This window comes from Candidozyma pseudohaemuli (assembly GCF_003013735.1).
Source record: "Candidozyma pseudohaemuli strain B12108 chromosome Unknown scaffold00004, whole genome shotgun sequence".
Taxonomy (NCBI): domain Eukaryota; kingdom Fungi; phylum Ascomycota; class Pichiomycetes; order Serinales; family Metschnikowiaceae; genus Candidozyma; species Candidozyma pseudohaemuli.
This window is the reverse complement of record NW_020194438.1, coordinates 159205-184887: the sequence shown is the minus strand read 5'-3', so window position 1 is coordinate 184887 and position 25683 is coordinate 159205. Positions and strand designations below refer to the sequence as shown.

The 25683-nt window shown below is 48.5% G+C and overlaps 10 protein-coding genes across 10 annotated transcripts; 8 read left to right on the top strand and 2 right to left on the bottom strand.

Moving 5' to 3' along the window:
* Window positions 1–570: 570 nt before the first annotated feature.
* On the top strand, window positions 571–2808 carry C7M61_002199 (uncharacterized protein; the record flags this gene model as incomplete). Its single annotated transcript, XM_024857581.1, has 1 exon — window positions 571–2808. One exon carries the CDS (start codon window positions 571–573, stop codon window positions 2806–2808), a length of 2238 nt encoding a protein of 745 aa, XP_024714080.1.
* Window positions 2809–3346: 538 nt separating this feature from the next.
* C7M61_002198 (uncharacterized protein) lies at window positions 3347–5107 on the top strand (the record flags this gene model as incomplete). The annotated part of the gene is made up of 1 exon (XM_024857580.1): window positions 3347–5107. One exon carries the CDS (start codon window positions 3347–3349, stop codon window positions 5105–5107), a length of 1761 nt encoding a protein of 586 aa, XP_024714079.1.
* A 2869-nt stretch (window positions 5108–7976) lies between these two features.
* Window positions 7977–9683, top strand: HGT10 (glucose-inactivated glycerol proton symporter; the record flags this gene model as incomplete). Its single annotated transcript, XM_024857579.1, has 1 exon — window positions 7977–9683. One exon carries the CDS (start codon window positions 7977–7979, stop codon window positions 9681–9683), a length of 1707 nt encoding a protein of 568 aa, XP_024714078.1.
* Window positions 9684–12432: 2749 nt separating this feature from the next.
* Window positions 12433–15426, top strand: C7M61_002196 (uncharacterized protein; the record flags this gene model as incomplete). The annotated part of the gene is made up of 1 exon (XM_024857578.1): window positions 12433–15426. The coding sequence occupies one exon, from the start codon at window positions 12433–12435 to the stop codon at window positions 15424–15426; it is 2994 nt and encodes a 997-aa protein (XP_024714077.1).
* A 1054-nt stretch (window positions 15427–16480) lies between these two features.
* C7M61_002195 (uncharacterized protein) lies at window positions 16481–17377 on the top strand (the record flags this gene model as incomplete). The annotated part of the gene is made up of 1 exon (XM_024857577.1): window positions 16481–17377. The coding sequence occupies one exon, from the start codon at window positions 16481–16483 to the stop codon at window positions 17375–17377; it is 897 nt and encodes a 298-aa protein (XP_024714076.1).
* A 545-nt stretch (window positions 17378–17922) lies between these two features.
* On the top strand, window positions 17923–18453 carry C7M61_002194 (TRAPP subunit; the record flags this gene model as incomplete). Its single annotated transcript, XM_024857576.1, has 1 exon — window positions 17923–18453. The coding sequence occupies one exon, from the start codon at window positions 17923–17925 to the stop codon at window positions 18451–18453; it is 531 nt and encodes a 176-aa protein (XP_024714075.1).
* A 571-nt stretch (window positions 18454–19024) lies between these two features.
* ABP140 (Abp140p) lies at window positions 19025–19999 on the top strand (the record flags this gene model as incomplete). Its single annotated transcript, XM_024857575.1, has 1 exon — window positions 19025–19999. One exon carries the CDS (start codon window positions 19025–19027, stop codon window positions 19997–19999), a length of 975 nt encoding a protein of 324 aa, XP_024714074.1.
* A 35-nt stretch (window positions 20000–20034) lies between these two features.
* On the bottom strand, window positions 20035–20788 carry C7M61_002192 (uncharacterized protein; the record flags this gene model as incomplete). Its single annotated transcript, XM_024857574.1, has 2 exons — window positions 20035–20044; window positions 20130–20788. 2 exons carry the CDS (start codon window positions 20786–20788, stop codon window positions 20035–20037), a joined length of 669 nt encoding a protein of 222 aa, XP_024714073.1.
* A 1513-nt stretch (window positions 20789–22301) lies between these two features.
* C7M61_002191 (uncharacterized protein) lies at window positions 22302–23810 on the top strand (the record flags this gene model as incomplete). The annotated part of the gene is made up of 1 exon (XM_024857573.1): window positions 22302–23810. One exon carries the CDS (start codon window positions 22302–22304, stop codon window positions 23808–23810), a length of 1509 nt encoding a protein of 502 aa, XP_024714072.1.
* A 336-nt stretch (window positions 23811–24146) lies between these two features.
* C7M61_002190 (NADHX epimerase) lies at window positions 24147–24872 on the bottom strand (the record flags this gene model as incomplete). The annotated part of the gene is made up of 1 exon (XM_024857572.1): window positions 24147–24872. One exon carries the CDS (start codon window positions 24870–24872, stop codon window positions 24147–24149), a length of 726 nt encoding a protein of 241 aa, XP_024714071.1.
* Window positions 24873–25683: the final 811 nt, after the last annotated feature.

Genomic DNA, 25683 nt, shown 5'->3' with positions numbered 1-25683 from the left:
CAGGGCTCGGAAACATGTCTTGTCACGGTTTTTTTTTCTGCGGAACAATCCATGCAATGGCTGCGAACACTGCCCAATTGTGAGAAACCGATGAGCAGGAACGGCGTCCCGTCGCAGACCCGTACACCGAGGGGGAGGTTTGGGGTGATTTATTTTTACAACACTTTTCCAAAAAGTCCAGCCACTCATCAAAGGGCAGGCGCTCCACTTAAAAAGCGGCTTATTCTGCCCACCCCTGCTTCCATATGTCTAAAAGCGTGTCGTGTTAGGCACCTTTGCGTCTAGTTCCGCTGTGTGTGCTGCTGCATTCTTCTGCGTGGCAGCCTCGCGACGGCATATGGCAGAGCCACTTCCGTAAAGATTCACATTTTGGCTTTTTCGTGTTGGGGGTCTTAAGCATTCTGTACTTAAAAAGCCCGTTTTCCGTGTCGAAGATCGCTCAAGCCAGGTTTGCTGGATCCGGATTAATCGCTCGCTACGTCCCACTCCCATCTTCCGTATAAACTGTTCCTGTTTTGCTCCCACCTGTTTCTCGTGTGCTTTGTGATACCATAAGTCATACTTTTCGTCATGTTGCAAGTTCTATTGAACAAGATCAACTCCCACCGCAAGGCCGCCGTGGCTGTCCTTCTAGCGATGGTCTTGGTCAACTTGTTGATTGTCCTGCTGTCGAACTACTTTCTGATGATTGAAATTCCCGATTTCCTCCAGGGCTCTTTTGACAACAGAAAGAACATTTTGTTCCTGAAGGTCCGCAACAACCCCAAAAAATACTGGCTTTCTGACGCTGCCGAGCTCCATTACTTGGACGCCGACGTGCCTCTTGACCAGGTCATGCCCACCGAGCAAAGTAAGACCGACAACACTTTGTGGTATGATCCTCGCTTCACCCTTTCCGTGTATCTCAACGAGTTGATTAATAACGACGGCAAGGAGGATATGCCCGTGTACCCTTTCCACTGGTCGGACTGGATCGATCTTACCGGCATGAACAAGTACTTTGTTGACCAGGATAGAATGACGTGTAACAAGCTCAAATCCAGAATTAGAGGCCGTCCCGACGTGCTGTACTTTTGCAAAGACAAACACGAATTATCCACCGGCGATATCGAACGCATGGGCTGGACCTCTTTGGAGCAGGTTCCCGACGCTGTTATTTTTGCTCATTGCAAGCACGACCACAACACATACAACGACCACCGTTCCTACATGGCCAAGTCCTATGGCTTGACCAATCTTCCCAAGCCTTTGAAGGTGATTATTTTGAACAAAGAATCTGGCACCTACGAGTTTTACGTTGACCAGTCCAAGGGACCCGAGCAGAGACTCAAAAACTCCGGCTTGACTGACCGCTTCCTCCGCCAGGCTTTGGGCACTTCCGCCCAGGCCGTGGCTAAAGCCGGCAACACATTTACCGTTAACCACATGAAACTCTACAAGAAGTTGCTCGGCAAGGTCAAGCCTAAGATGTTGCCAAAGGACGACGATCCATACGGTGTCTACCAAGTTACTCACAACAACAAGGGCGACTTGCCTTTGAACGCTGAAATCTTCCACTACGACAGATCCTCCGTTGATGACCAAATTAGACAGTACGAGGGCAGAAGCAACCTTTCTGTCATGGAGCAGAACTACTTGGCTGGTCTCCGTGAATGTGCCCCATACAACGATGAAACCGAGCTCACCTACTTCAAGGAACCCACTCTTAACACCAAGGAGTACCGTAACAAGGACAACGACGTTGGCTGGCATTACGACTGGCGTTTCTTCACCGATGCCCTCATGTATGACAAGGAGGGCTGGACTAGAGCCGAGCGTACCGTCAGAACCAACATTATCTTGGAACGTCTCTTGCGTAACTGGAGTCGTTTTGTTGAAGAGAAGGGTCTCGTTTCCTGGATCGAACACGGTCCCTTGTTGTCCTGGTACTGGGATGGTCTCATGTTCCCATACGACAACGATATCGATGTGCAAATGCCTGTCATGGAATTGTTGAGATTGTCTAGAGACTACAACCAGACTTTGGTGCTTGAGGACCCTAGCGAAGGCTATGGAAAGTTCTTGATCGACATCGGTACCTACGTTCACAACAGAGGAATCTCCAAAAAGGAAAATCACATTGACGGCCGTTTCATTGACGTGGACTCAGGGATTTACATTGATATCACTGGTCTTGCCAAGTCTGAAGCATCTCTTCCTCAGGAGTACAAGGATAATCCTATTGTTGAAAAACTGGACGGCGACTTGGAGGCTGAGGTGTACAATGACCGCAGAAAGCATTTCTATACACTCGAGCAGTTGCAGCCTTTGCACTACTCCATGATCAGCGGTGTCCCAGTTTTCATTCCTCAACAAATTGAGAATAGATTGAGATTCTCTTACAAGAAGGGTTTGGAGGACTACGAGTTCAACGGCTGGCTCTTTGTGCCCAGCATCGGCTTGTGGCTTCCCAAGGAAAAGGTGATTGAAGTATTGGAAAAGGCTGAGTACACTAGAGAGGGTAAAGAAGAAAAAGAGCTCCTCATTGAGGCTACCAAGAACTTGACGGAGGAGCAAATCTTGAAACTTCTTCAAGACGACGACACCCTTGTGGAATACTTCTTCACCGTTGACTACACCGAATTCCACTCCAAGGAGATGGACTTTTTGTTTGACAAGAACGGAAAAGATAGCAAGAAGCTCCAGGTTGCCTCTGTTCGCAACAGATACAAGGAGTTGACCAAGAATATCAACATGCGCAGTCCGATGAGAAAGTGTCTTTTTGAGTACGAGAAGTACGACAGAATCAAGCACCACAGTGAGACTTAGTGCTACCCCAAAACATTACTTTCGTTTCCATGCATGCTTTTCGAGGTCCTTCCCGGGGCTAGAGTTGCCTTCCCATTTCTTCTCCTTGCATAACCCATTCTACATTACTAGGTGTTTCCCCGGACCGCTCGGTCTTGTCCGAGCTTACCGAATGCCACTGCAGGGTGGGTTCTTCCTTTTTCTTTTGTCATTCGTTTGAGTTGGATTCCCAACGTTTTTGCATAGGGCCATTGAGCCAATACACTAATATGGGACGATTACGTAGACTTCGTAGTGGCCTCCGTTTCTTTTTGGCCGACCTCCGTGCACCAGGCCGACTTCTACGAATGAATGGGTCGGTGAGAGAGAAGTCAAAAACCCGTGCACCGCAAATCACCCGGTCCAGCGCGGAAAACAGGAGACACACCCGTACACCATGCATTACCCACGCACTGTAGTGTCTTATTTCTTTTACAGGCCACATGCCAGACCCCTAATTGAAGATTTGATTGAATAAAAGCATCTTCATTTTCCTCATACACTTTGATTCATAGTGACCATGTCGGAAACAACTCTTCGCAAAAGGGTTCCAGGCGACTCTCACGATCGCCCCGGTCCTAGCCGTGCAACTTCCAGCACCAGCGAGCTACTATTGACCGAGATAGACAAGAATAAGGAATTTAGTACAACAGAGGAGCTTTTGATCGAGAAACTCGATATCTTCCTCAGCCTGATAGAACAGAGAATCGAGCGTTTCGAACAGTATTTCAAGGTGATGGGATCTGAAGAAGCTGTGGAGGAAGAGGACGAAAATGAAAAGGATAAGGAAGCCAGAGAGGGCCGGTCCCGTAGAAACAGTCTGGCGCTGTTGAGTCTGATTCTGCTGATTCGTCAGATTTCCGTTTCACATTTAAACCGAGTTTACGAACAGTTGTACAAGGTGAAGGAGCTGGTTTTGGTGAATTCCTTCAGAAACGCCGAGTACTTGTACAAGACCTTGGACGACCAGTACAGCAGCATGTTTGGCCGTGAAGTGGAGGACTTTCTGGATTCCGAGATTACTACTCCAGGAGCAGGGTTCCCGGGTATGGCTCGCAAAGAAGCGCTTCAGAATAAGCTTATAGACACTTTGCACTATTTCGAGGAAAAGTTGGCCTACATTGACGGGTACCTTTCGGCCAAAGGAGGTGCTGTTGAAGAGGACGAGCTCTCCAGCGCTTTGAAGTTCTTCAACTTCAACAAGGCCTTGAAGCACCTGGACGACGGCTACTTGCACTACTACCAGCTTCCACTTGCATGGAGAGAGAACAAATACATTATAGAAGGATACCGCTTCACGATGGGCCACTGGGACATGGTCAAGCTGATGTTCCATTTCGACCACAACGAAACGGGCAACATATGGACTCACATGATCGGCTTTTTTGTCATCAGCTACTTGGCTGTCGTGCATTTTCCCCAGACTAGCGTCTACCAGGCCAACCTGATTACTGACAACTGCATCATGTACTTATTCTTTGCTGCCAGTGCCAAGTGTCTTATCAGTTCGGTTCTCTGGCACACATACTCGTGTTTTGCACACTTGCAGACTAGAGCCCGTTTTGCCTGTGTGGACTACACCGGCATCACCACTTTGATCACCTGTTCGGTGGTGTCAGCCGAGTACTGTGCGTTGTACCACATGCCCAAGCTTTTGACGTTTTTCGTGACGTTATCGATCATTTGTGGTCTTGGCGGATTGACGTTCAACTGGCTGCCTTACTTTGACAAGCCCGAGTGCCGCCATTTGCGTATTGGCTTCTTTGTCGGTTTGGCTGCCATGGGTGGCATGACCTTCTTTTTCAAGTGGTTCTACGAGGGCATCTACAGCTCGATCTACTTCTACATGCCACTTACATACAAGCTGTTTTTGTGGTACTGGATCGGTGTGCTCTTCTACGCTGGCTTGATTCCAGAGAGATGGAGATACGATGTGATTGTGGATCACGAAGCCCCATGTCGCCACACACATACTCCACTGGACGTATTGTCCGGGTTCGAGAACTCCGGTAAGGAGGAGATTGAGGAGATTGAGCAAGAGATGGAAAAGCTTGAGGAGTCTCAAGCGGAGTCTGCAGTTGCCGAGAATCAGACCATGTCGGTGATACAGAAGCACTTCCCAGCTACACCCACCAAAACGCCTTACCTGAGCGATTTCCTTTCGCTTTGGTGGGTGGATTACATTGGACTGAGTCACAACATGTGGCATATTTTTGTCGTTTGCGGCATTGTGGGCCACTACTTCAGTCTCATTGGCATGTTTGAGTTGATTTCACGATAAGCGGATACACAAAAAAATAGATGAACGGTATGGAACACCCCCTTTACTAACACTACTGATTTTCTAGGATGCCTCAGGATGCCTCAGGCTCGTAGCACAATTACTAATCATGACTAGCGCCCAACAGAAAGGTGGAGGGGCATTTAGAAGTGGAGAGGTCGGGGCAGCTTGTCGGACATGGACTCCGTGGTTTTGTCATTGTCCTTTTTCAAATAGCCCCGCAGGCATTTGCTTGGTCTCCCTCTGAGACATTATGGAGACCCCGTACCATTGAATGGAGATCTTCAGGGTTGATCCTCTGCATAAACCACGGTGGTGGTACACTAGGCTTAGGTGTTGATAAGAGAGACGCGAGAGCTTATCAGCCAATTTCACGTTGGTGTTTCGTGTGCATTGTGGATGTTTTAGCTTGACTACAAATTTCAGAGGAAACCTCGGCAGTGGACTTACCGGGTGAAAGCACGTCCCAGGCAATTTCGGTTCTAAAATTATCGAAAAAATACCGAGTTGCTGTTTACACTTTTCGAAATCCACAATCAGCCCTTTGTTCTTCGAACCATTCGACCCCAGGACAAAGCATCTAACCATGCTTCCCAAAACAGCGATTTTCGACAAGTATAGCCCTTATCGAATGGCTCAAGCAGGCTTGGCTCGACACGAAAGTGCCATGTACGAGATATGTACGAAGTGGAGGTTGTGGGGAACCGGATTGGCAAATAAGAGCAGTTACCTGATGGAATTTCGGCCCAGGGGCACGCTTTGTCGACATACAGATAGCCGAAATGCTGGTTGTGGAGAAAGAAACAAAAAAGAAGCGTCGACACGGGCGTGGATGAGCCAATGGAGTTATGCGATAGAATCGCCTTGTTGGCGGCGTGAAGTAGCTGCAAATCGGATCTGCAAGGTTTTCGGTTTCTCGAGACAATGGATGCAAAAAAGTGGCTCGGTGTGGCACCGAATTTGGTGTTTCGGCGCGGGGCTGCGGGGGACGGTAGCCCCAGGAAAAACTTTTGGCAGGAAAAAGAAACCCTGCCAGCAGGATTGACAGGATGCCCCGCGGAGAACGGTGAGTTTTCCCGAAAAACGGTACGAACCTCCGCTGTTGCAATGAAAACGGAGTTTCCAACTTGTGGATTGTTCAATCTACCCCCGGAACTGGCCAGCCTCCCTGGCCTCCATATTACCCTTGCCTCCATATTAGCGCTCCCTCCCTCCATATTAGCGCTCCCTCCATATTAGCTGTTTCCCTCCATATTAGAATCCTTCCCTCCATATTAGAAGTTTCCCTCCATATTAGCCATTTCCCTCCATGTACGTTTTGTGCCGCTTCCTTCAGCCCGGCCATACCGGGGGGAAACCGAACGCAGGGCGTTCCAGGCCTCTTGACAACATAGGGCTTTGGTGCTCAGAATCGTGGAAAACACCTCACGAAGGTTTGATGAAGTTTCCTGAAAATTTTGTTGAAAAACACGTTGATGTATTCATGCAGAACAAGGGAAATGTCTCAATGAGTCTTACCGGTGGGGTTATCTCCAAACAAAGGTGGAGATACAGCTTTGCAGAGCGGATTTTCAACACTCGTTGTGCTTCTATTTTTTTTTTTTTTTTGGTTTATTTTTCTTTTTTTTTTTCACCGATTCCGTGTCTTGCTTCGCCTGACGGCCAGCGTGAATTCTGCAAATCTGGACTACGTGGATCTGGGCTAAGGCGATTCACCCGGGCACTCGCAGCCTGGTCCTGGTTACTTTCCTTTTTCAAGTTTTCACGATTTTTTTTTTTTTTTTCAGTCGTTTATTCCTTTTCATGCACTGCCTGGCTGCTAAATTATCATCGTCGTCATTACACCTCGCTTTCCTCCGACACGACTTTTTGCCGCACGGCTGCCCTAGACGAAAATTCGCCAAGATGGATTTATCCTGTTTCGATGTATTATGCTGTGTTTGGTCTAGGGAGGTGAATTCCTCATGTGGAGGGGCAGCCCTTTTTTTTTTTTTTTTTCCAAGCTTTTCCTGTGCGAAGCCGTACCCAGCCTCTGACACTGTGATTTCTTAGCTACTCAGGTACCTGGCTTTGTTAGCTGTCCGGCTGGCTTGGCCCTGTCAAGACCCAAGGACAAGAGTTGGTTTTGACAGCTCTTGGGTTTTGACAGGTTTGAAAGATGAAGGAGAAATGCTATTGGAATGGGAGTTTGATGTGCTTCACCCTCGGCGGAGGTAAACTGCTACCCTCGGTTGTCCGAGGCAGGGATCCGGGCCCTCGGAACGCTCGCGCAGTATTTATTTTTCTTTGGGAATCCGGAGCATAATTTGTCCGTCGAGCCTGCAGCTAGCCGCCTTTGCATCCCGCATCCTGCGGATTCCCCACCACGTACGTCTGAAATAGACTGCGCTGTGTGCACTCCTACCCTGGCCAGCCAGGAGCCGTATGGGGGCGAATGCCTGCCCCGCAGGCAACCCCGCGCCCCACCGGAAAGTTGAAATGTCACCCCACGGCAACACTTGCGGGACGATCGCCACGCATTCGAGGATTTTTCAAAAAACCTTTTTGAAAATCCCTCGTCACAGGAAAAAACTTTTCGTTGTCGCCTGCATGGAACTCGAAGCCAAGACGCCGCGGTGACATATTGCCTGGTTCGAGTCCTGTACGGAAGCGCCATCAGGCGCTAGCGACCCACATGGACAAGACGTCATATCGCTGCCAGAACTGCAGACGCGACCAGCAGGTCCAAACGCTCATACGCAACTTTTCTTTTTTTTTTTTTTTTTTTTTGTACGCTCCCCCATGTTCCCGCCAAATGGAGTAATACCAGCTTAAGCCTCAGGTATAAATACCCCGGCATTTCCTACTTTTCCCAGATCCTCAGCTAACCATGATCTTTTCTAGAACATCTACTTGGGGTCTCGAAGGTAGACCCTTGAGAGTCATGGTGACGGCTACCGCCACCATTGGTTTCTCTCTTTTCGGTTACAACCAAGGTATGATGTCTGGTATTATTACCGGTGAATATTTCAACAAAGAATTCCCTGCCACCATGGCCGGTGACAACTGGGCCGCTGCCGTTGGTGAGGATGAGGATGTCCCAGGTCCAACTAAGGCTCAGAAGTCTCACGCTTCTGTTATCCAGGGTGCTGTTACTGCTTGTTACGAATTGGGTTGTTTCTTCGGTGCTATCTTCGCCTTGGTCAGAGGTGAGAGAATTGGCCGTAAGCCTATGGTTGTCGTTGGTTCCATCATTATCATCATTGGTTCCGTCATTTCCACTGCTTCTTTCCACCACTCCTGGGGTCTTGGTCAATTCGTTGTTGGCCGTGTGATCACTGGTGTTGGTAACGGTTTCAACACTGCCACCATTCCAGTGTGGCAGTCTGAGATGTCCAGAGCCGAGAACAGAGGTAGATTGGTCAACTTGGAAGGTTCCGTTGTCGCTGTGGGTACTTTCATTGCCTACTGGTTGGACTTTGGATTCTCCTACATTGACTCTTCTGTCCAGTGGAGATTCCCTGTTGCTTTCCAGATCTTCTTTGCCCTCTTGTTGTTTACCGGTATCATTGGTATGCCTGACTCTCCAAGATGGTTGATTTCCAAGGACAAGAAGGACGAGGCTTTGACCGTCTTGTCTAAGATGAAGGGTGTTGCCATTGACCACGACGAGGTTTACGCTGAATTCACTTTCATCCAGGACTCCGTCACCAGATTCTCCAGAGCCCAGCTCGGCTTCAAGGACTTGTTCTCCGGTGGTAAGTCTCAGCACTTCCAGAGAATGGTTATCGGTGCTTCTACCCAGTTCTTCCAGCAGTTCACTGGTTGTAACGCTGCCATTTACTACTCCACTGTGCTTTTCGAGACCTACATTTTCCAGGGTGAGAGACGTTTGTCTTTGATTCTTGGTGGTGTTTTCGCTTCCGTCTACGCTTTGGCTACCATTCCATCTTTCTTCTTGATCGATACCTTCGGTAGAAGAAACTTGTTCTTGCTTGGTGCCTTGGGCCAGGGTATCTCCTTCACCATCTGTTTCGGTTGTTTGGTTGACCCAACCCCAGAGAACTCCAAGGGTGCTGCTGTTGGTATCTACTTGTTTATTACCTTCTTTGCCTTCACCATCTTGCCATTGCCATGGATCTACCCACCAGAGATCAACCCATTGAGAACCAGAACTTTCGCCACTGCCATCTCCACCTGTACCAACTGGATCACCAACTTCGGTGTTGTCATGTTCACTCCAGTTTTCATGGATGCTTCCGCCTGGGGTGCCTACCTTTTCTTTGCCTTGATGAACTACTTGTTTATCCCAGTCATCTTCTTCTTCTACCCTGAGACTGCCGGCAGAACTTTGGAGGAAATTGACATTATCTTCGCCAAGGCCCACACTGACGGCCGCCAGCCATGGAGAGTTGCCGCCACCATGCCTAAGCTTTCGCTTAAGGAGATTGAGGACCAGGGCAACCAGCTCGGTTTGTTTGACGAGGAGTTTGAGAAGGAGCATTTCGATGTTAAGGAGGATGTCACCTCCAACTCTTCTCAGGCCGATGTCGAGGAGGGTGTGTTGAACGAGAACAAGGCCGCTAACCAGGTTTAGATGCCTTATAATATAGATAATTAATACGATACCAAGTTAAGAGATTTAGAGATTTTGTTTCAGGTGTAGAGGTGGAGGCTATGGTTGATTAATCAGCCGACGCCAGTTGACGTGTTGCAGCCGGAGGCTGTTACATTCTCTTTGTGCATCGCACGCCCCGTGCGGCTTAGGTCGGAATGCACGAAAACGGCGTTCAAAAGTGGCGCCATTTACACGTCTAGAGTTTTGCCGCGCTGTGTGCAGGCCCTGCGTTTTGGCGCCTCATAGTGAAATGCTGAAATGCTGGTGGAAAAATCCGAAACGAAACCAGCGATGAGATTTGCAGGTTCGAAGGCATAACGTCGATTTGCATGGATCGGCGCTGCCGAGTGCTGGTCCGAAACGCACGTTATTTCCCTAAACTTTTCGAGGCGATATAGCAGCATCATGATGTAAATCCGGGCATATACGGCGCATCGAAAGAACAAGGGCATTGTAATTACGTAACGGCCGGAAGTGACATAATGACAATGTAGCATTAAAAAAAAAAAAAAAAAATGGAAAGGCAATAAAGAAAAAAACAGAAATCTAAGGCAAGGCAGGGTCCCCAAAGCGCCGTGGCACTGCGATGTCCCGCCCAAAACCAAAGTTGCTCTTAAGTCACTGTACTGGCAGGATGTCCCAAAACGTTAAAATGGCAACATCCATGTTTCATTATTTCTGTGCAGCTAAATGCCTATTTCAAGCCGCCTTGGAGCGAACCCTAAAATACCCGAGCAGCAAGCAAAAACAATCGTTTCTTTGTTCTGGTCTGGTGTTGGGAGCACTTACCGATTCTTCAGCTTCTATTTAGTTATGAGCCGCAGCGTCACGGAGAAACTTTATTCGATGTCGAGATATTGCTATGCCAGCGGTGCTATCAGGGGTTGTTTCGAGAGAGACTTTGAAAAGCGTATTTCATGTAGATTAGTAATTCTTCAGTGCATTCAGTGCACTTGACTAAACTATGTGTAGTCGGAGACTCCCCTACAACGCCGACTCCGAGTCCTGAACACTCTTATTCCTCTAAACACCCAAAGGAATAATGCAATCGCTAAACCTTCCAGCAAGCGTTCTGATTGGCGGTGAAGCGTTTACGCTGATTGCAGCGGCAGTCGGAGTAAAGAAGGTTTGACTTGTGGGGGTCCGATGCGATAAAAGCTCGATGACGTTTGCATTACGCCAGCAATTCGATCGCTTCAGGTCACGGCGTCGTAATTGAAGTTTGATTTTGTGACGCCATGAGAAATGATCTACTTAGTTATTGAGTTACGATGGTGATTTACGGCGGATCTTATGGAACGAGGCGGGTCAGTGAAGTGCCTTGATAGGGTAACGGGAAAATCGCTGAAACCCTGAGCTTATTAGATCCGCCCTAGCTGGGGTGCATCAATGGCCCTGTTGGAATAGACTTTCCCTCGGCTAGACGTAAGCGTTTATAACCGGGCCTCAGTCGAAAGTCTGATTTGAATTCCGACCTCAAAGCTTATCGAGTTCCGACCAATGTGACGTATAGCGCTTTCGGGCTATCTTCGTGACCACCTACCAATCTACACTCAGCATCATCACATAAATATCATTGAATATATAGACGTCCAGTGACCAGCACCTCAACCATCAAACTCTTCATACTAAGTCTCACATCAAATTCTTCATACTAAGTCTCAACTCTTCATACTGAGTCTCACAACTTGGGATACCCATAGGAAACTGGCATTGGCATCTGTCTGGGTTGCATGTTCCTGATGCTCCTGCCTACCCTGTACTTCCCGTACCCTAACGGATCCCGATTCGTAACAAACACAATGACAGCTCTTTGAGGACGGTGACAGGCCCAGTAACCGTTCAACCGGTACTTCGACCCAACTAGCATAAATGGCACCCAGTACATGAGTAGTATCCAATTAACCAAAACCCATTCTCTCTCCCTTTTGAATCCCATGGTCAGCCTCGTCCTCGGGCTACTAGTTCCCCTTAAACATATGCCTTACAGGTTTGATAAACGGTTCAGCAAAATGGCTCCCCTCCTGATAAGCCTTAGGCCCGAGCTGTCAATGCCTCGCTATCACCGAACCAGCGAGCCCGAGAATGACATCTATTGTTGCACCTAACCCCGATACACAATCCACAACACTAAAGCCTAAACACACTACACCACCAGCCAACTCGAACCACCAACCTACCGTATCTCGACCCATTTTCAAATTTACACTGCCTCCCCACAATCCTCCGTTTCACTTGCAGAGCCCCTGGACCTGCACACAGCCGTATTATCTACTCGATTGGGACCATCTCGGCGTTTGCTGCTCCGCGCCCTATCTCCAGATTTTCCCCAGATTCCACTCATTGGTCGGTCCCGTTTCACCTGTCGATCGTTGGCCCCGCATGTACTAGAACGCACGCCGATGCTGAACTTTTTTTCTAAAACCTCGGCCCTAAGCTGGTTCCTATCGCCATAAACTTTTGACCAAACCTTCTTTTTCAAGATCGTCCCTTTTGTCGTCTTTTCTTCCGCCTTGAATAATATTGAGACCCGAGCTTTTTCAGACCCTCGGCAGGCCATCGTCTCATCTCCGAAGATCAGCAACCCAACACTGTTTTTGTGTTTTGGGCCAAGTGTCAAATAAGCTTTCAACGACGCCGAATAGCCGATTGTCGTCGGAAACCCACCGGAATTACATCCTAATTTATTGACTGCTGGCAGTCCTCAAACAAACTCCGGAAAAGCACCATGGAGGTCGAACAGAAGAAAACAAGACCCCAGGACGTCAAGGTCCTCGACGACGGCACGGTCATAAAACTCCAGAAAGCCCGCCAAAGACGGATCCTCAGCTGCGTCCACTGCCATTCCAAGAAGATCAAGTGTTCCAGGGTCCAGCCTGTTTGCAACAACTGCTCCAAACACGGCATTCCTTGTCAGTACTTTGTCAACGAAAGAGTGTCTCGAGGAGGCCGCAAGAAGGTGAAAACGGAGCCGGAGGATGTGCCCATGGGCAGCACGCTGTCGGAAAGCAGTGAATCTGGAAAACTGACCAATTCAGCATCCCACGAACACCGTGATTCTCGGTCCTCGGCGCTGGAGTTCGACAAGGAGGAGCCCGAACCAAAGGATAAACCGGAAATGCAAGACTCCCCGATGACATACCTCCTAGGGCCGTATTTCCTGAAAAACCAGCACCCAGGCCTTTCTCCCGATATGGTGACCCCCAACATCCTCCAAGCACCTATAGTCAACCTGAACAGCAACAACATCACCAACAACTTTTTCGGGACAAACTACGCCAACAAGGCGCTGGAGGAGCAGCCGGAAGAGTACGCATTCAACCTTAGTACTTTTGCGTTTGCCAACGACATGCTCCTGAAAAACCTGCCTCTCACAGATAAAGCCAGTGAAGCCAGACCGGGAAGCGAATTACACAGCAGAGTCAATTCCAGCACCAACCTTGCCAACATGTACAAAACCGCCAACGCCAACGCCACGCCGAATGTGGTTCCTGGTGCTACTCCGGGTGCAAATCCGCTTCTCAATGCTACTCCCGGTGCAAATCCCAATTCACTGAAAAACTTCCTTGACGGTCCCTCAGAGCCCATGGTGCCGGTGTCACAGAGAAACTCCCAGCCCAATAACCCCGGTCTCCATAACTCCCTCAACGCCTATTCGTCGAATCCAGCTACTACGGTGAACTACCTCTACGGCACCAATACGTACTACTCCAACGATAACTTGCTTTCGGAGCTTGTGACGCACTTGCCAAACTCCAGAGCACGGTCCTTTGAGCTTCTAGACCGCTACATGAACTCGGTGCACATTTTGCTTCCCATAATGGTGAATATCAACGAGTTCATCAAGGAACACGAACGGTACTGGGACCTCTATGATCCATACAAGAATGGGCCGTCCTCGTCTCCAGAGTCCTCGTTGACTTCGGGCTCAGACAGCCCAGACGCTAAAGATTTCAACCTCCTTCAATTCTACACCCTTTACTTCCCCGTTCTTTACGCATCCACCATTTCCGAGTTTGAGGAGTACGACAATCTTCTCTTGAACCAGGACATCAACAAGTACTTGAAGGGATTCAACAAAATCTGCCAGTACTACAATTACCCCCACGGCATCAAAACCATGCCTTTGCTTCTTGGAAACGTGATCATCCAGTCCACGTCCCCTAATCCTTCGACAATGGAGATGTCACAGATTATCAGATACGCAAAATTCTTGCAATTGCACAAGGATCCGGTCATTTCCTTGCGTATTCAGGACTGGAAGGTCATCAAGTTCAGGAGGCTTCTTTGGTGGGTGATTTTTGGCTTGGATGCCTTGAGTAGTCACAATTTCTGCTTACCTCCCGTTTGCAAATTTGACGATTTCAATGTCGTGATGCCCGAGGACGAGGATCCTGTTTACGACGAAAACGGCATGGTCATCAAGAAGACGTTGAACGTCACCATTCTTGCGTTGCTTGTCAAATTCAAATTTGACCGAATTTTGAGTGAACTCGTTTACCAGCTTCACAATGGTCTTTCCACGAATATCACCCCTGAAGAGACCGACGAGATCAAACGCATGATTGTTAATTTATTCCATTTCATCCACAAGTCCATCAACAAAATCACCAACTACTACCAAACCCGTCCGCCGAAGACAGTCCAGGAGATGAACTTGCTCAATTTCATCAAAAACCATTCATGGAGTTTCGTCGACAGGGCCTTGATGCTTCTCCACAAGAAGATTTTGCTAAGAGACCCCGCTAGAGCTCCACATGAAGGGAAAATCGGCGACACAAAATACGAAAAAGCACTTACAAAAGATAGGGAAACGGCCTTATCGCTCAGCAAGTATGAAGACACGTTTGGACGCATTCAGGAAGCAAACATCATCAGCAATTTCGACAGTTCCTCTATTTCCCAGCTCCGTTTCAACCAGCACGAGCTTTTCACCTATGAGAATCTCCACAACAACTTGATTCCGTCTATTTTGCACAACTTGAACGATTTCCTCAAGTACAACGATTTCATCAAATTCGGCAAGTTCAACTGGTACGTCAAGCGCACGATTCCGCTAGACTCCATCATTTTGCTATTCATCATCTTGTGCGTCAAGTTCAAGTACGAGTTCATGACGGTGAACGAGTTGGTGATCTACGTGAAGCTCATCAACAAGGCGCTTTTCATTCTCAACAGGAAGTACTTCAAGAACGAAAAGTACAAGAGAATGCTTTCGTTGACCAACCTCACCTGGGAGTACATTCTCAAGAAGTACAACGTTATCAAGTTGGTGAGTGTGGTGAACGAAAACAACGCCGGCAGAATCGAGTTTTTCGACTACCAGGTCAGTGGCTACATGAACATGAGCGAGCTTTTCAACATCATGGATGTTCCCCAGCCAGCACTCATCAGCAACGGCGTCAACCTCGGAAGTATCCAGCATGAAGATTCCAGTACATTTGAGAAAGAAGCCGAGCTTGACAAGGAGGAATCACAACAACGCAAAGTCATGAATCAGAGTGTTTTCCTAAACAAAACCGATCCTTACGAGGGCAAGAGCATTGCGGAGATTCAGATCCAGCGTCACGAGTTGCTGCAGTTGAACGAGAAGATCTACTACGATTTGCGGAACAACTTTGTGGATATCAACGACTACTGCACCTTCTACTCGTCGCTCGAGAATGTGCTCCACGAGCTCATGGACTATATCAACGAGACCACGAAGGATATTGCAATGTGACGTTGCACAGGACGATAACGCCCCGGTATTGGCTGGAGAAGTCACAAAATGGAACGTCACATGTGTGTCAGGCTAAGCTAACGGCCAAGGCGTGTCGGCTATTCAGCAGTCACGAAAGTCAAACGATTTGCAGCCACATTCTGATGAAGCCTGGGTGGATATCCGAAAAGCTAGATGGGTGTTTTTGGTGTTCTAGAACTGGGTGAAAAATCGCATCTGCTCGGTGTTTGGTGGCACTGCCTAGCCGACTCGTACAATGCAGTGAAGGCATTCTTGACAAAGGCCGACTTTCAATTCCGTGGTTTTTAGTGTTTTTGTTTTGACATGGCCTATTTTTAGAGGCCCAGGCCCAGGATTCCTAGGCGGCACCAGGAGCATCGAATATGTGGAAATGTCGATTCCGTTGCATCCAGTGCAGCCAATCCTCGCACCTCCAATTGGGCATTGTTCTGAGCGAGGGAGGGGCGACGGCGATGCTTGCTATTTTGAAAAACACGATTCTTTATTTTTCAAGGCGCTTGTTCAATTTATTTAATTTTGTTTGAAATTTTTTCAAATCGGCCGCTTCTTTGCCTCACGGTGTTAGCCGCTCTTGCCGGTACCTCGAGGCAGATAAGAAAAGGCGCATAACAATGCGGCCAGGGAACACAACCAGGCGGTGTTTAAGCCGCCAACGGTGATTTTGGTGAAAAATTGCCTTACCCACCCAAAAGCTTTTTAGAAATCTTATTTATTGGTCTCCTTGAAAATTCAGGATCGCCCCGAAAATTGCGGTTTTTTCCATACCCATATTCCCCCATTGGCACGCGGCTGGATGCCTGGCGCGCATTAGAGTGGAGAGGAACAAAGGAAGGAACAAGGCGTGATCCTGAACTCCTTCTATCTTACGACTTAGTACTCTTGCTTCTTTCTCCAGCTTCAGCCCTCCGTTCCCTAATATATCTGGAATTTGTACCAAAATTCCCAAATCAGCATCTGGTTCCTTGTGCCATTCAATTGATTACCCCACAATTCCACACATCCCTACTTTCCTTTCACTTCCTTGATGCCAGCAATGTCAGGAGTAACAGAGGAGTTCGAGACACTTTCCGTGAAATCCGTCGAGCTGGACGAACGGGCATGGACTGCCCAATCAGAGGCCATCAATTCCGAAATCCAGGACATTTTGGTCGACGTGCTAGTGGTGTTTCTGCAGCTTCCCGACCTCAACACCGCCATGAGCTCGGTGGAGGCGTGGGCGGGTGCTTTCGAGCAGCTTTTCGAGCTAGTGCCGGGGCTCAAACCGGTTTTTGAAATGGCCCCGCTGGACGACGCCGAATTGCAGTTTGAAGGCAGACCTGGCCGCTTCTACCTGCCGATCGAGGAGGAGTACTTCCTCGCCACCTTCTTTCAGGACTTCTGGGACATGCTTGTCAGCACGGATAAGTTGGGCGACTTGGCCGCCGGAAGCGCCTTGTCGGACCCTCGTGACGACCTGATAAATGTGTACGAGTACGTCAAGGAACGAAAGCAAGGTGCACCCAGAAGACGCTCCAGGAGGGAAAGCTCCTTCAAGGAGACAGTTCTTCCATTCAAGAAGGATTGTGCCCTCAGCAATAACACCACTTCTGCCGCGCTTGAGGACCACTTGTCGGCAATGTTGGATGCTGCCAAGAGCAGCGAGTCTCCGTACGACAAGCTTTTGGACACAGCACAGGCGATACATGCCAGCAGCGACAGCCACGTTGGCAAGTTTTTTTCGACATTCAAAAGGCAGGAGTTTTCTGCATTGTATGCTGCCGTTCGTGGCACCCCTGCAGCACAAGGCTTGTTGGACATTTTGACAAAGTACTATGCTGAGTACTTGGCCGAGCCCCATATGTTCAATGCGCCAGATTTCGGCACCTTCGTCAAGGATCTTCAACGTGTACAGCTGCGTGAGGACGGCCGTTCGGCCTCGGTATCTAAATAATGGGTTGGTAAGTATTGTTACCCGGTGAGAAATCTGTAGTGTAGGCGGCGTGGGGTTGCACCTTCGGCTTTTTGTGGTTATTGAAGAATGTAATTGACCCCATTCGTGGGGGGATTTATGCTAAGATTGTTGATAGCTAGTCATGAAGGGTCAAGTCGCCAGTGCACTTGAGAGTATGAATGCTTCTGGTTTTCTTAAGTATGAAAGCTCAACTAACAAGATCTTATTTGCAAACCAAAGCATACCTGAAAATATACCTGTTGAAAGTCAACTTTTTGGATAGCGTCTATACTATCGCCCAGTCTATTCGGTGTAGTGTGCACTAACAATCCACCCCATTGGGCTATACACCCCCAACGCCAATCAACAATATATGAACTAGGACAATAAAACCAAATCAACCAATAAAAATCATAAATCTTCCTCCTTATCAATGCCAAACACACATCTCTCCCATGCCATTTTGCACCCATTCCTCCACATAACGCGAACATCAACAGCTACACCTACTCCAAATCAACCTCGATCCATATTCACCAAACCCCATGGAGGTCTACAGTTTGCTAATTCTCAACAAAGCAGGAGGTCTTATTTACCAAAGAGACCTCAGCAACAAACTTTCGAAACTTTCAGCCAACGATTACCTCGTTTTAGCTGGTACCCTTCATGGTGCACACGCCATAGCCACAAGACTCAAGCCAGACGGGTCCCGTTCGTCACATGACGACGCCCATTCCGTCAACACCAATATCCTTGTTTCTGGAAAAGCCCATTCGCCAAATGTCAACAAGCTGGGTCTCAGTAACATCGACACTGATATCTTCAGTTTGTACGTTTTCCAGACATTGACGGGAGTGAAGTTCATTATAGTGACGTCGCCGGTAAGGGCTGTTACCGCTCAGGCAGGCACGCCTTCTCCACTGCAGCGTCAGGCCGAGGTTGCCAGCAATATCTACAAACAGTGCTACCTATACTACTGCGACTATGTGATGAAGGATCCGTTCTACTCCTTGGACATGCCGATCAAGAGCGTGATGTTTGAACAGAAGGTGCAAACGCTTACGGGAGCCAGGTAGGCGAGGCCTAAAAGGAAACTTTGACGGAGGTTTCATGATTTGCAGTAACGGAGGTAGCCTGTTATTCGCTTTATAGCATTTGCCTCAATGTCCATTTGAGTTGACATTGTCAATGTCAAGTGGTATGCGTCGCCTCTACAGAGCAACCCTGGGAAGAGAATTGAATGTCCTAGATCCATGAGGCAGTTGTTCTGGTTGTATCCAGCTATCTCGACAATTCTATGCTTGGATAGGCTGATCTGGTTGATGTACAGCATCGTCGAATCCGAAGCATCAACTGCACTCTCAAAAATCACTTATTTTCCTTCCAGATGAACCCGTCGTGTCCACAAGACGCGAGGAGTTGGACCTTCTTGGTTTGCAGCCGAATAGCCTCTATCTCGACCACGGCCTTTTCGCTCAAACTAGTTTTATTCTTCAACCACGCTGAAAGTGACAGCTAAAAATACAATCCACAATATAGGACAACCCGTTTGTTTGTCCCTTCTACTATCGAACACTATCTGCCCCAGACGCTGGTCCAGTTCCCTATGCACAACCTCATCAAAAAATTCACTACACCTCCACAAGCATGTCTCTGTCTCCCAAAGAACAAAAGCCGCTGTTGGATACCAGAATAGGAAAAGACTCCCCCTTCACTTTTGGCCAGCGCTTTTTAACTGACGAAAACTCTGTGTTTGACCACAATGCCTGGGACCATGTTGAATGGGGTGACGAGCAGGTCAAGCAGGCTGAAGAGCTTATATCCAAGCAGTACGAACTGCCGGTGAAGGATTTCGACAAAAACCTCTACAACTCCAACCCTGCCAAGTACTGGGACATCTTCTACCGCAACAACAAGGAGAACTTCTTCAAAGACAGAAAGTGGCTTCAGATTGAGTTTCCATCATTGTACGAGGTCACAGGACCCGACTACAACAAGCCTGTCACGATTTTGGAGGTGGGCTGTGGTGCGGGAAACACGTTTTACCCAATTTTGAACCAGAACTCGAACCCCAATCTCAAGATCGTTGGCTGCGACTACCTGAAGGTGGCTGTTGATTTAGTCAAGAACAACGAGAACTACGCCCCTAACAACGAAAAGGGTGTTGCATTTTCGTCGGTCTGGGACTTGGCCAACCCCGAGGGCACCCTCCCAGAGCATTTAGAGCCCAACTCGTGCGACATCATCATCATGGTGTTTGTCTTTTCAGCATTGCATCCCGACCAATGGAAACATGCCGTCAACAACCTCATGAAGGTGTTGAAGCCAGGCGGAGAGATTCTTTTCAGAGACTACGGACGCTACGACTTGGCGCAGGTGCGTTTCAAGAAGGGCCGTTTGCTCGATGATAACTTCTATATTCGTGGTGATGGTACCAGAGTGTACTTTTTCACCGAGGAAGAACTCAGGCAGATTTTCTGCACGGAAGGTCCCTTTGTTGAAGAGAAGATTGCCACCGATAGACGTTTGCTTGTCAACAGAAAGAGGCAGCTCAAGATGTACAGAATATGGCTCCAGTCCGTGTTCCGTAAGCCGCTAGCTGAAGGTGACAACAATGTATAAGAAGTTGTCGAGATGACGAAATGTGGACCATATTTTTAGAAGCAGCTCGTCGGCGAGTACCAGGGCGTCGACGCCGTGGATCACAGGAACAGCATTGAGCAGGTTTTTGGTGAAAAGCTGAGGAGCCCACTTTTGCAACAAGTCGTTCAAGGTAGTGGCCTTGCCGTCTTGCAGAGGAGCAATTGGTGCCTGGATCATCACGGGCGTTCCTGCAACGTACACCTTCACCGGCACTCGCTGGATCAGCTGGCCTCGAGGATGGAGCTTTTTGGCGATGCTGTGGAAACCGTTATAATCGTGCAGCGCGATGGCTTTCCACAAGAACCTGGAATCGTCCTCGCTCAAGGTCATCATGGCCTTGGCGTTGCCGTTCATCACGAACGTGGACTGTTTGAGCTGGTTCACCACCACCTGGGATAGCATGGAGGAGTAATCTATAGAGTCCTCGGATACGGAGAAGGGTATGATGTCAGTGCTAGGGTAAGGCAGCTCCGGGCTGTCGAACCGTAGTTGAAGCACCCACTCGTTCCGCTTCTCCGCAGCAGGAAGATACAATAAATCGTACAAAACGCCCGCCGGTAGGTTCCATTTCAATGGCACGTCTTCATGCTCAAGCCATATGGGTGATTTAGTGAGGTCTGTTGAAACCACCGAATCGAAGTAGCTTGCTATATCTGCGTAGTGCAATGGGAAGTATGCGTTTCGGTGAATGTAAAGAAGGAATTCCGTATCCTCATAGACGATCTTGACGTTGATCTGACCATCCCAGACAGACTGATGTAGGGACATGAGTTGGAAGGTGTGCAGGAGCCACCGATAGACCCTAGGTCAATGTGTCATTTTAGAGGTGAATTATGAAAGTGGGTTTAGGGTTGCTTTTCACGGAGATAGGCTTTTTGGAAAAGCTTCTGGCGTGCTTCTAGATGTGTTTCTGTGCTGGTGCAATTGTTCTTCGGCATGGCTGGTTGTGTGCTATATAAGGAAGGTGGATCGTCAAGCCCCTGAAATACGTCGGCTAACGCAGGTATTTGCCGGGGAAGGGATATTGTGCTTTTAGGTCGTATAGAAAGAGAAAAAAGAGTGGAATTGGGTTATTTGGGCGTTGGATGTGTTTGGATATTGAGTGGGTGGCAGTACATTGGCTGCAAAATGTCGCAACCCAGACAACCCCCAAGACTTATAAATAGAAGCGACAAGTAATCCCAAAAGTTCAAAAACCACATTCACTATCAAAATCGGTTATCTCCTTATCGAATAAAAATGGAAAATGGAAGCGTTCTCCGCCCGATTCCGCCTTCTGTGCGTCCCGATACCTTCTCGAATCCACAGCCAGCGTCCACCCAACCAGCATGGAATCTGCACCAAGCAAGAAAACCACTACCAAGCTGCCTACGTTTCCCCAATACGAATTTCTAAGCAACACCTTAATTCCGTTTTGAGGGCGAAGGAGCCTTAGATAATTAGCTACGGAGACCCCTAGAGAACCACAAACCCTATGACGTCAACGTAGAACACAGTCCTCTTCCCCAAAGGATAATAGTCTTTCGGGAGGCCCTCTAAAATCTACTCAAAATGTATCAAAAAGCAAAACCTCCCTCAATTAAGCTTTCTGCCATGACCACAGCCCACCTCGGGACCATACACCTGAGTGAGCCCAGATCATGGGAGAATCCGAAACATACATGCAACGATCCGTCCACAGTGCCCAAGCCATGACAACGAATCTTCTCCAAATCACCAAGCCCCCATCGACGTAAATCACAAAAGCCTTGCTATCAAATCTCCACCCGGTCCTTCCTCGCCACTTCCAGAATTAACCTTTCGATGCTTGGCGCCTATGCTTGGCTGCAAACGAGAAAAAGCCCCAGATATGGGTCCACCAGGCCAACGGCTGGGCTACATGGATGCGGCGGGCCGGCCATTTTGGGAAAAGCTCCTGGCCGGCGACGTTCCAGAAACACTTTTTAGACGATCGTGGTGGAGATTTCCCGATGCGGTGCAACCAGCCACCCAGACAATTTTCAGAATTTTCACCCATCCAAAGTTTTCACCAAGTCATGGCCACCCACCACAACTAATAAAATCAATTAAGGCCTTATAAATATCCATCTGTTTTGACTTTTGTCTTTTTTGTGGGCTTGGCGGGCCATCATTGTAGCCGGTTCTCTGCCTTCTTCATCTCCGGCGCAGATGCACTCTCCCCATTCTTGTCAAACCAGCCTCCGACGGACCCTGCAACTATTTATCTTATCGCATCTGCCGCAGTGCTTGTTTTGCTTGATCCACCTACTTTTTTTTCCAAATGGTCCCTTCTCCGCTTGTGGTACCCAAACAGCGCTCGTTTGCAGCCAAACCGGTCTCTGATAGACGCCGCCTCAGTGATAGTTTCTACAAGAGGGACACGCCGAGGGCGGTTTCCGAGAGTCCTCGGGGCGACAATTCGAAAAAAGAGAATCTCCTCCAAAAGGACTTGAAACGGTCGCTGCGGTACAATATGGATCTCTCGTCTGCTGTGGCTTCCTATGTTCCTGGGCTGCTAGAACTAGAAGATATCCCGGTCTTGCCGGTCTACAATAGAGCTACCGGGAAATTCAGAGTCTTTTCGACGCCTACTACTTCCCAAGAAGGCAGCCCTCGCTCCTCAAACAAGTCCATAACCGAGGATCGCTCTTTTTCAAGTCAGTACTCCGATGGACTGTCCCAGATGTTCGGTGGAGCTGCTCCTTTTGACGTCAACAACGGCCTCGGTGCTCCAGATTACAGAGACGACGGCTCCGTGCTTGGAGCGGCGTTCCAGGAACCGCCATCGCAGGATCATGACATTTTGCAGCCAAACCAGAGAAGAGCGTTTTCTGAAAACCACACCGCTCTGGAGCCCCGCTTCTACAGCCAGCCTCGTCACTCCTCCCAGACATTCAGCCTAGATCCAAGAAGAAAAACAGAACTTCCGCCTTTGCCACGAGCTGCTGCAGACTCAGTGCTGAGTGGCAGTGGAAGTGAGCTTTTCTCGTCGGGATCCAACTCGGGCGAGTCCAGCCTGGAGCCTGATTACACTCCTCGTCAGAGAAAGCCAGAACTTCTGTTTTTGGACGAAGTCAACGGAGGCTTTCTTGGGCATGTCGCCAGAAGGTCTGTTTCCACCATCAGTACATGCAAGACCTTGGAACTGGGGACGTTCATGGACGAGCCAGAAGTCGTTTCTGTAATGACTAATATGGACAGCATCGCCAGTGAAGGCTCCTTGTGGCAGGTTTTGGATCCCGAGGACGGTCCAGAACAGAGCCTCGTTACTCCAGAACAGTCGACCACCCAAAACCTGACTGACTCTCCAGCAACGCCTGAAATTCCCCAGACTCCTGAACTTCCCCGGACCCCCGAAAGATCTGCTTTTGTAAGTCAGAGTCTGCCACTACCCCCCTTCAATTCTTCCACTCCGCAATTAAACCCTTCCACACCCAAATCCAAAGAACTCCCACCAGTACCCACCAAAAGCCCCAAGTCCAACAAAAAAGTGGCGTTTTGCCTCGATCTGGGCGCCGAATACGACAAGTCCAGATTCATGATACCCAACGAGTACAAGCTCAAGCCCAAGAAGAAAAACGTCAAGCCCAGGGCTGTTTCGCAGCCAAACCCTGTTTTGCAGCCATTCTACCCTGCTTCCAAAAGACACTCCCAGCCGATTCCCGTGGCGGAAATGTCGGCTATTTCTTTGCCGGCCCCACCCAAATCACAGCCAGTTTCGCCTAACAGACTGGCCGAAAACCAGCCCATTCCGTTTAGAACCAACGTTCGCATCCGGGGTGGTCTCTAGTTCACGACACCTTATGACGCATATACTGATAGATGAAACTAATGGAGAAAGTTGTAGAGTGTAGATGATGAGTAAGGTCAGAAATTGAGAACTTATTCTTCAAGGTTGAAATTGGTGAATGGTGATCATTGAACATGAGCCATAGCTGGAGATCTAATACTTGAGACCACCTCTTTAATAACCATAGTCTCATATTGTTCTGCAAAGACATTTCCTATCTTTTTAAACCAATTCTCTCCTAACTAGCTTCAATACTTCCACCTCCTAATCTTCTTAATCTCCTTGCTTATCATTCATTAACTATCTCATTACACAGCCATCTCTTAGTGCCACCAACTACAACTTCACAATCAACTCGTCGTCAGGGTACAACTTGATCAAATCGGAAATGCCGTACCGTTCGGCAACATCGTCGGTGATGAATCTTCCTCCCAAATAGTGCACTTTTCCTGGAGCAGCAAAACGCTGAGCACAAGGCTTCGGAGCTGTCAAGCTGACAAGCACAGAAGCACCAATATCCACCTCCTGAGGACCTTCATCAACATCCCATCCTGAGGGAATGTCCACCGCCACAATTGGAGCGATCTCCTCGTGTTTTGCAGCCAAATGGTCAATGAGCTCATTGAACGGTTCTCTGACGGGCGGCTTGAACGAAAAGCCAAAAAGCGAATCCACAATCACTTTTAGTGACGGCTCAGCCGTGAGCTTTTTCACCTCCTCGATGCTTTCAATCTCCTGAACACCCAAATGGCGCAATTGAGTAGTGAGTCTCTGGTATAGCTCCTTCTGGGGTCTCTTTGGATAGTACACCACAGGCTCGTAATGACGCCAGAGCTTAAGGTGTCTAGCACACACTAGTCCATCGCCACCGTTATTTCCGGGTCCTACAAGCACCAAAACCTTGGATCCCGATGTGGCCGGTTTGGGGGGATACTGTTTGTAGATTGCTTTCGCCACGGCTAGGCCAGCTAGCTCCATGAGTTGGTCAATTGAGTAGGCACCAGTCGACATGAGCTCCTGGTCGAGCTGTGCAGCCGCTTTAGCGGATAATGTCTTGAACATGGGTGGTTGAAGGGTGAGTAGGATGGGTCCTGGGGTTATATAGGGCCTGGTGTTGTGTGCACACTCTTGCTATCAGGCCACCAAAGGGGGAATACAATTTTTGGAGTTTGAGTGTGAATGGGGAGTTGGCGGGATGGAGGAGGTTTGGGTGTGTTTTAGGCGGAGTTGATTTGGGCTGAGTTTGGAGGTATATGGGTGTAGATGGTGGCTGCGAAATGGCTGCAAACTGGGGTTGAGGCAGGTCCTTTAGGGAGGGCAGTATAGAGATTAGGGGTTTTTGTGTGAATGGCTAGTTATTTGTGAATTGTAAGTATTGAGGAGCCGTTTTTGTGGTTTGTTGAAAATGTATGGATGGAATTCGAGACCAGGCTCCCTGGTATCCTTGCATTTGCTTGCAGAGGCATTACCCAAGAATCAAATTACACATTTGACGTTTTAGGAGTTACATCCTGAAACATTGTGGCTATCAATGAAACAATCGATTTGACCCAAGAATCACACTTATCCCTCTTCAGAAATATATGGCCTTTTCGTCCTCCTCGTATTTAGCGTAATTACTGGCAGCTGCATGGAAGAACGCACAGTGCGTAATCAAGGGCCCGTTGAAACCCACGATGTTTCACAATTCTCGAGACAGAAATATTATGAAACTTGTGAGTGATTTTTCAGGTCTTGAGTTTGAACAAGTCTGAGGAATATCAACTCATCAAGCCAATCGGGTGTTCCATTTTTAGAACACTCTGACAGGGCTGAGGCTGAGCCTCGGATCCACCAACACAAATTACCATTTTGCTTTTGCAACCATCGACAG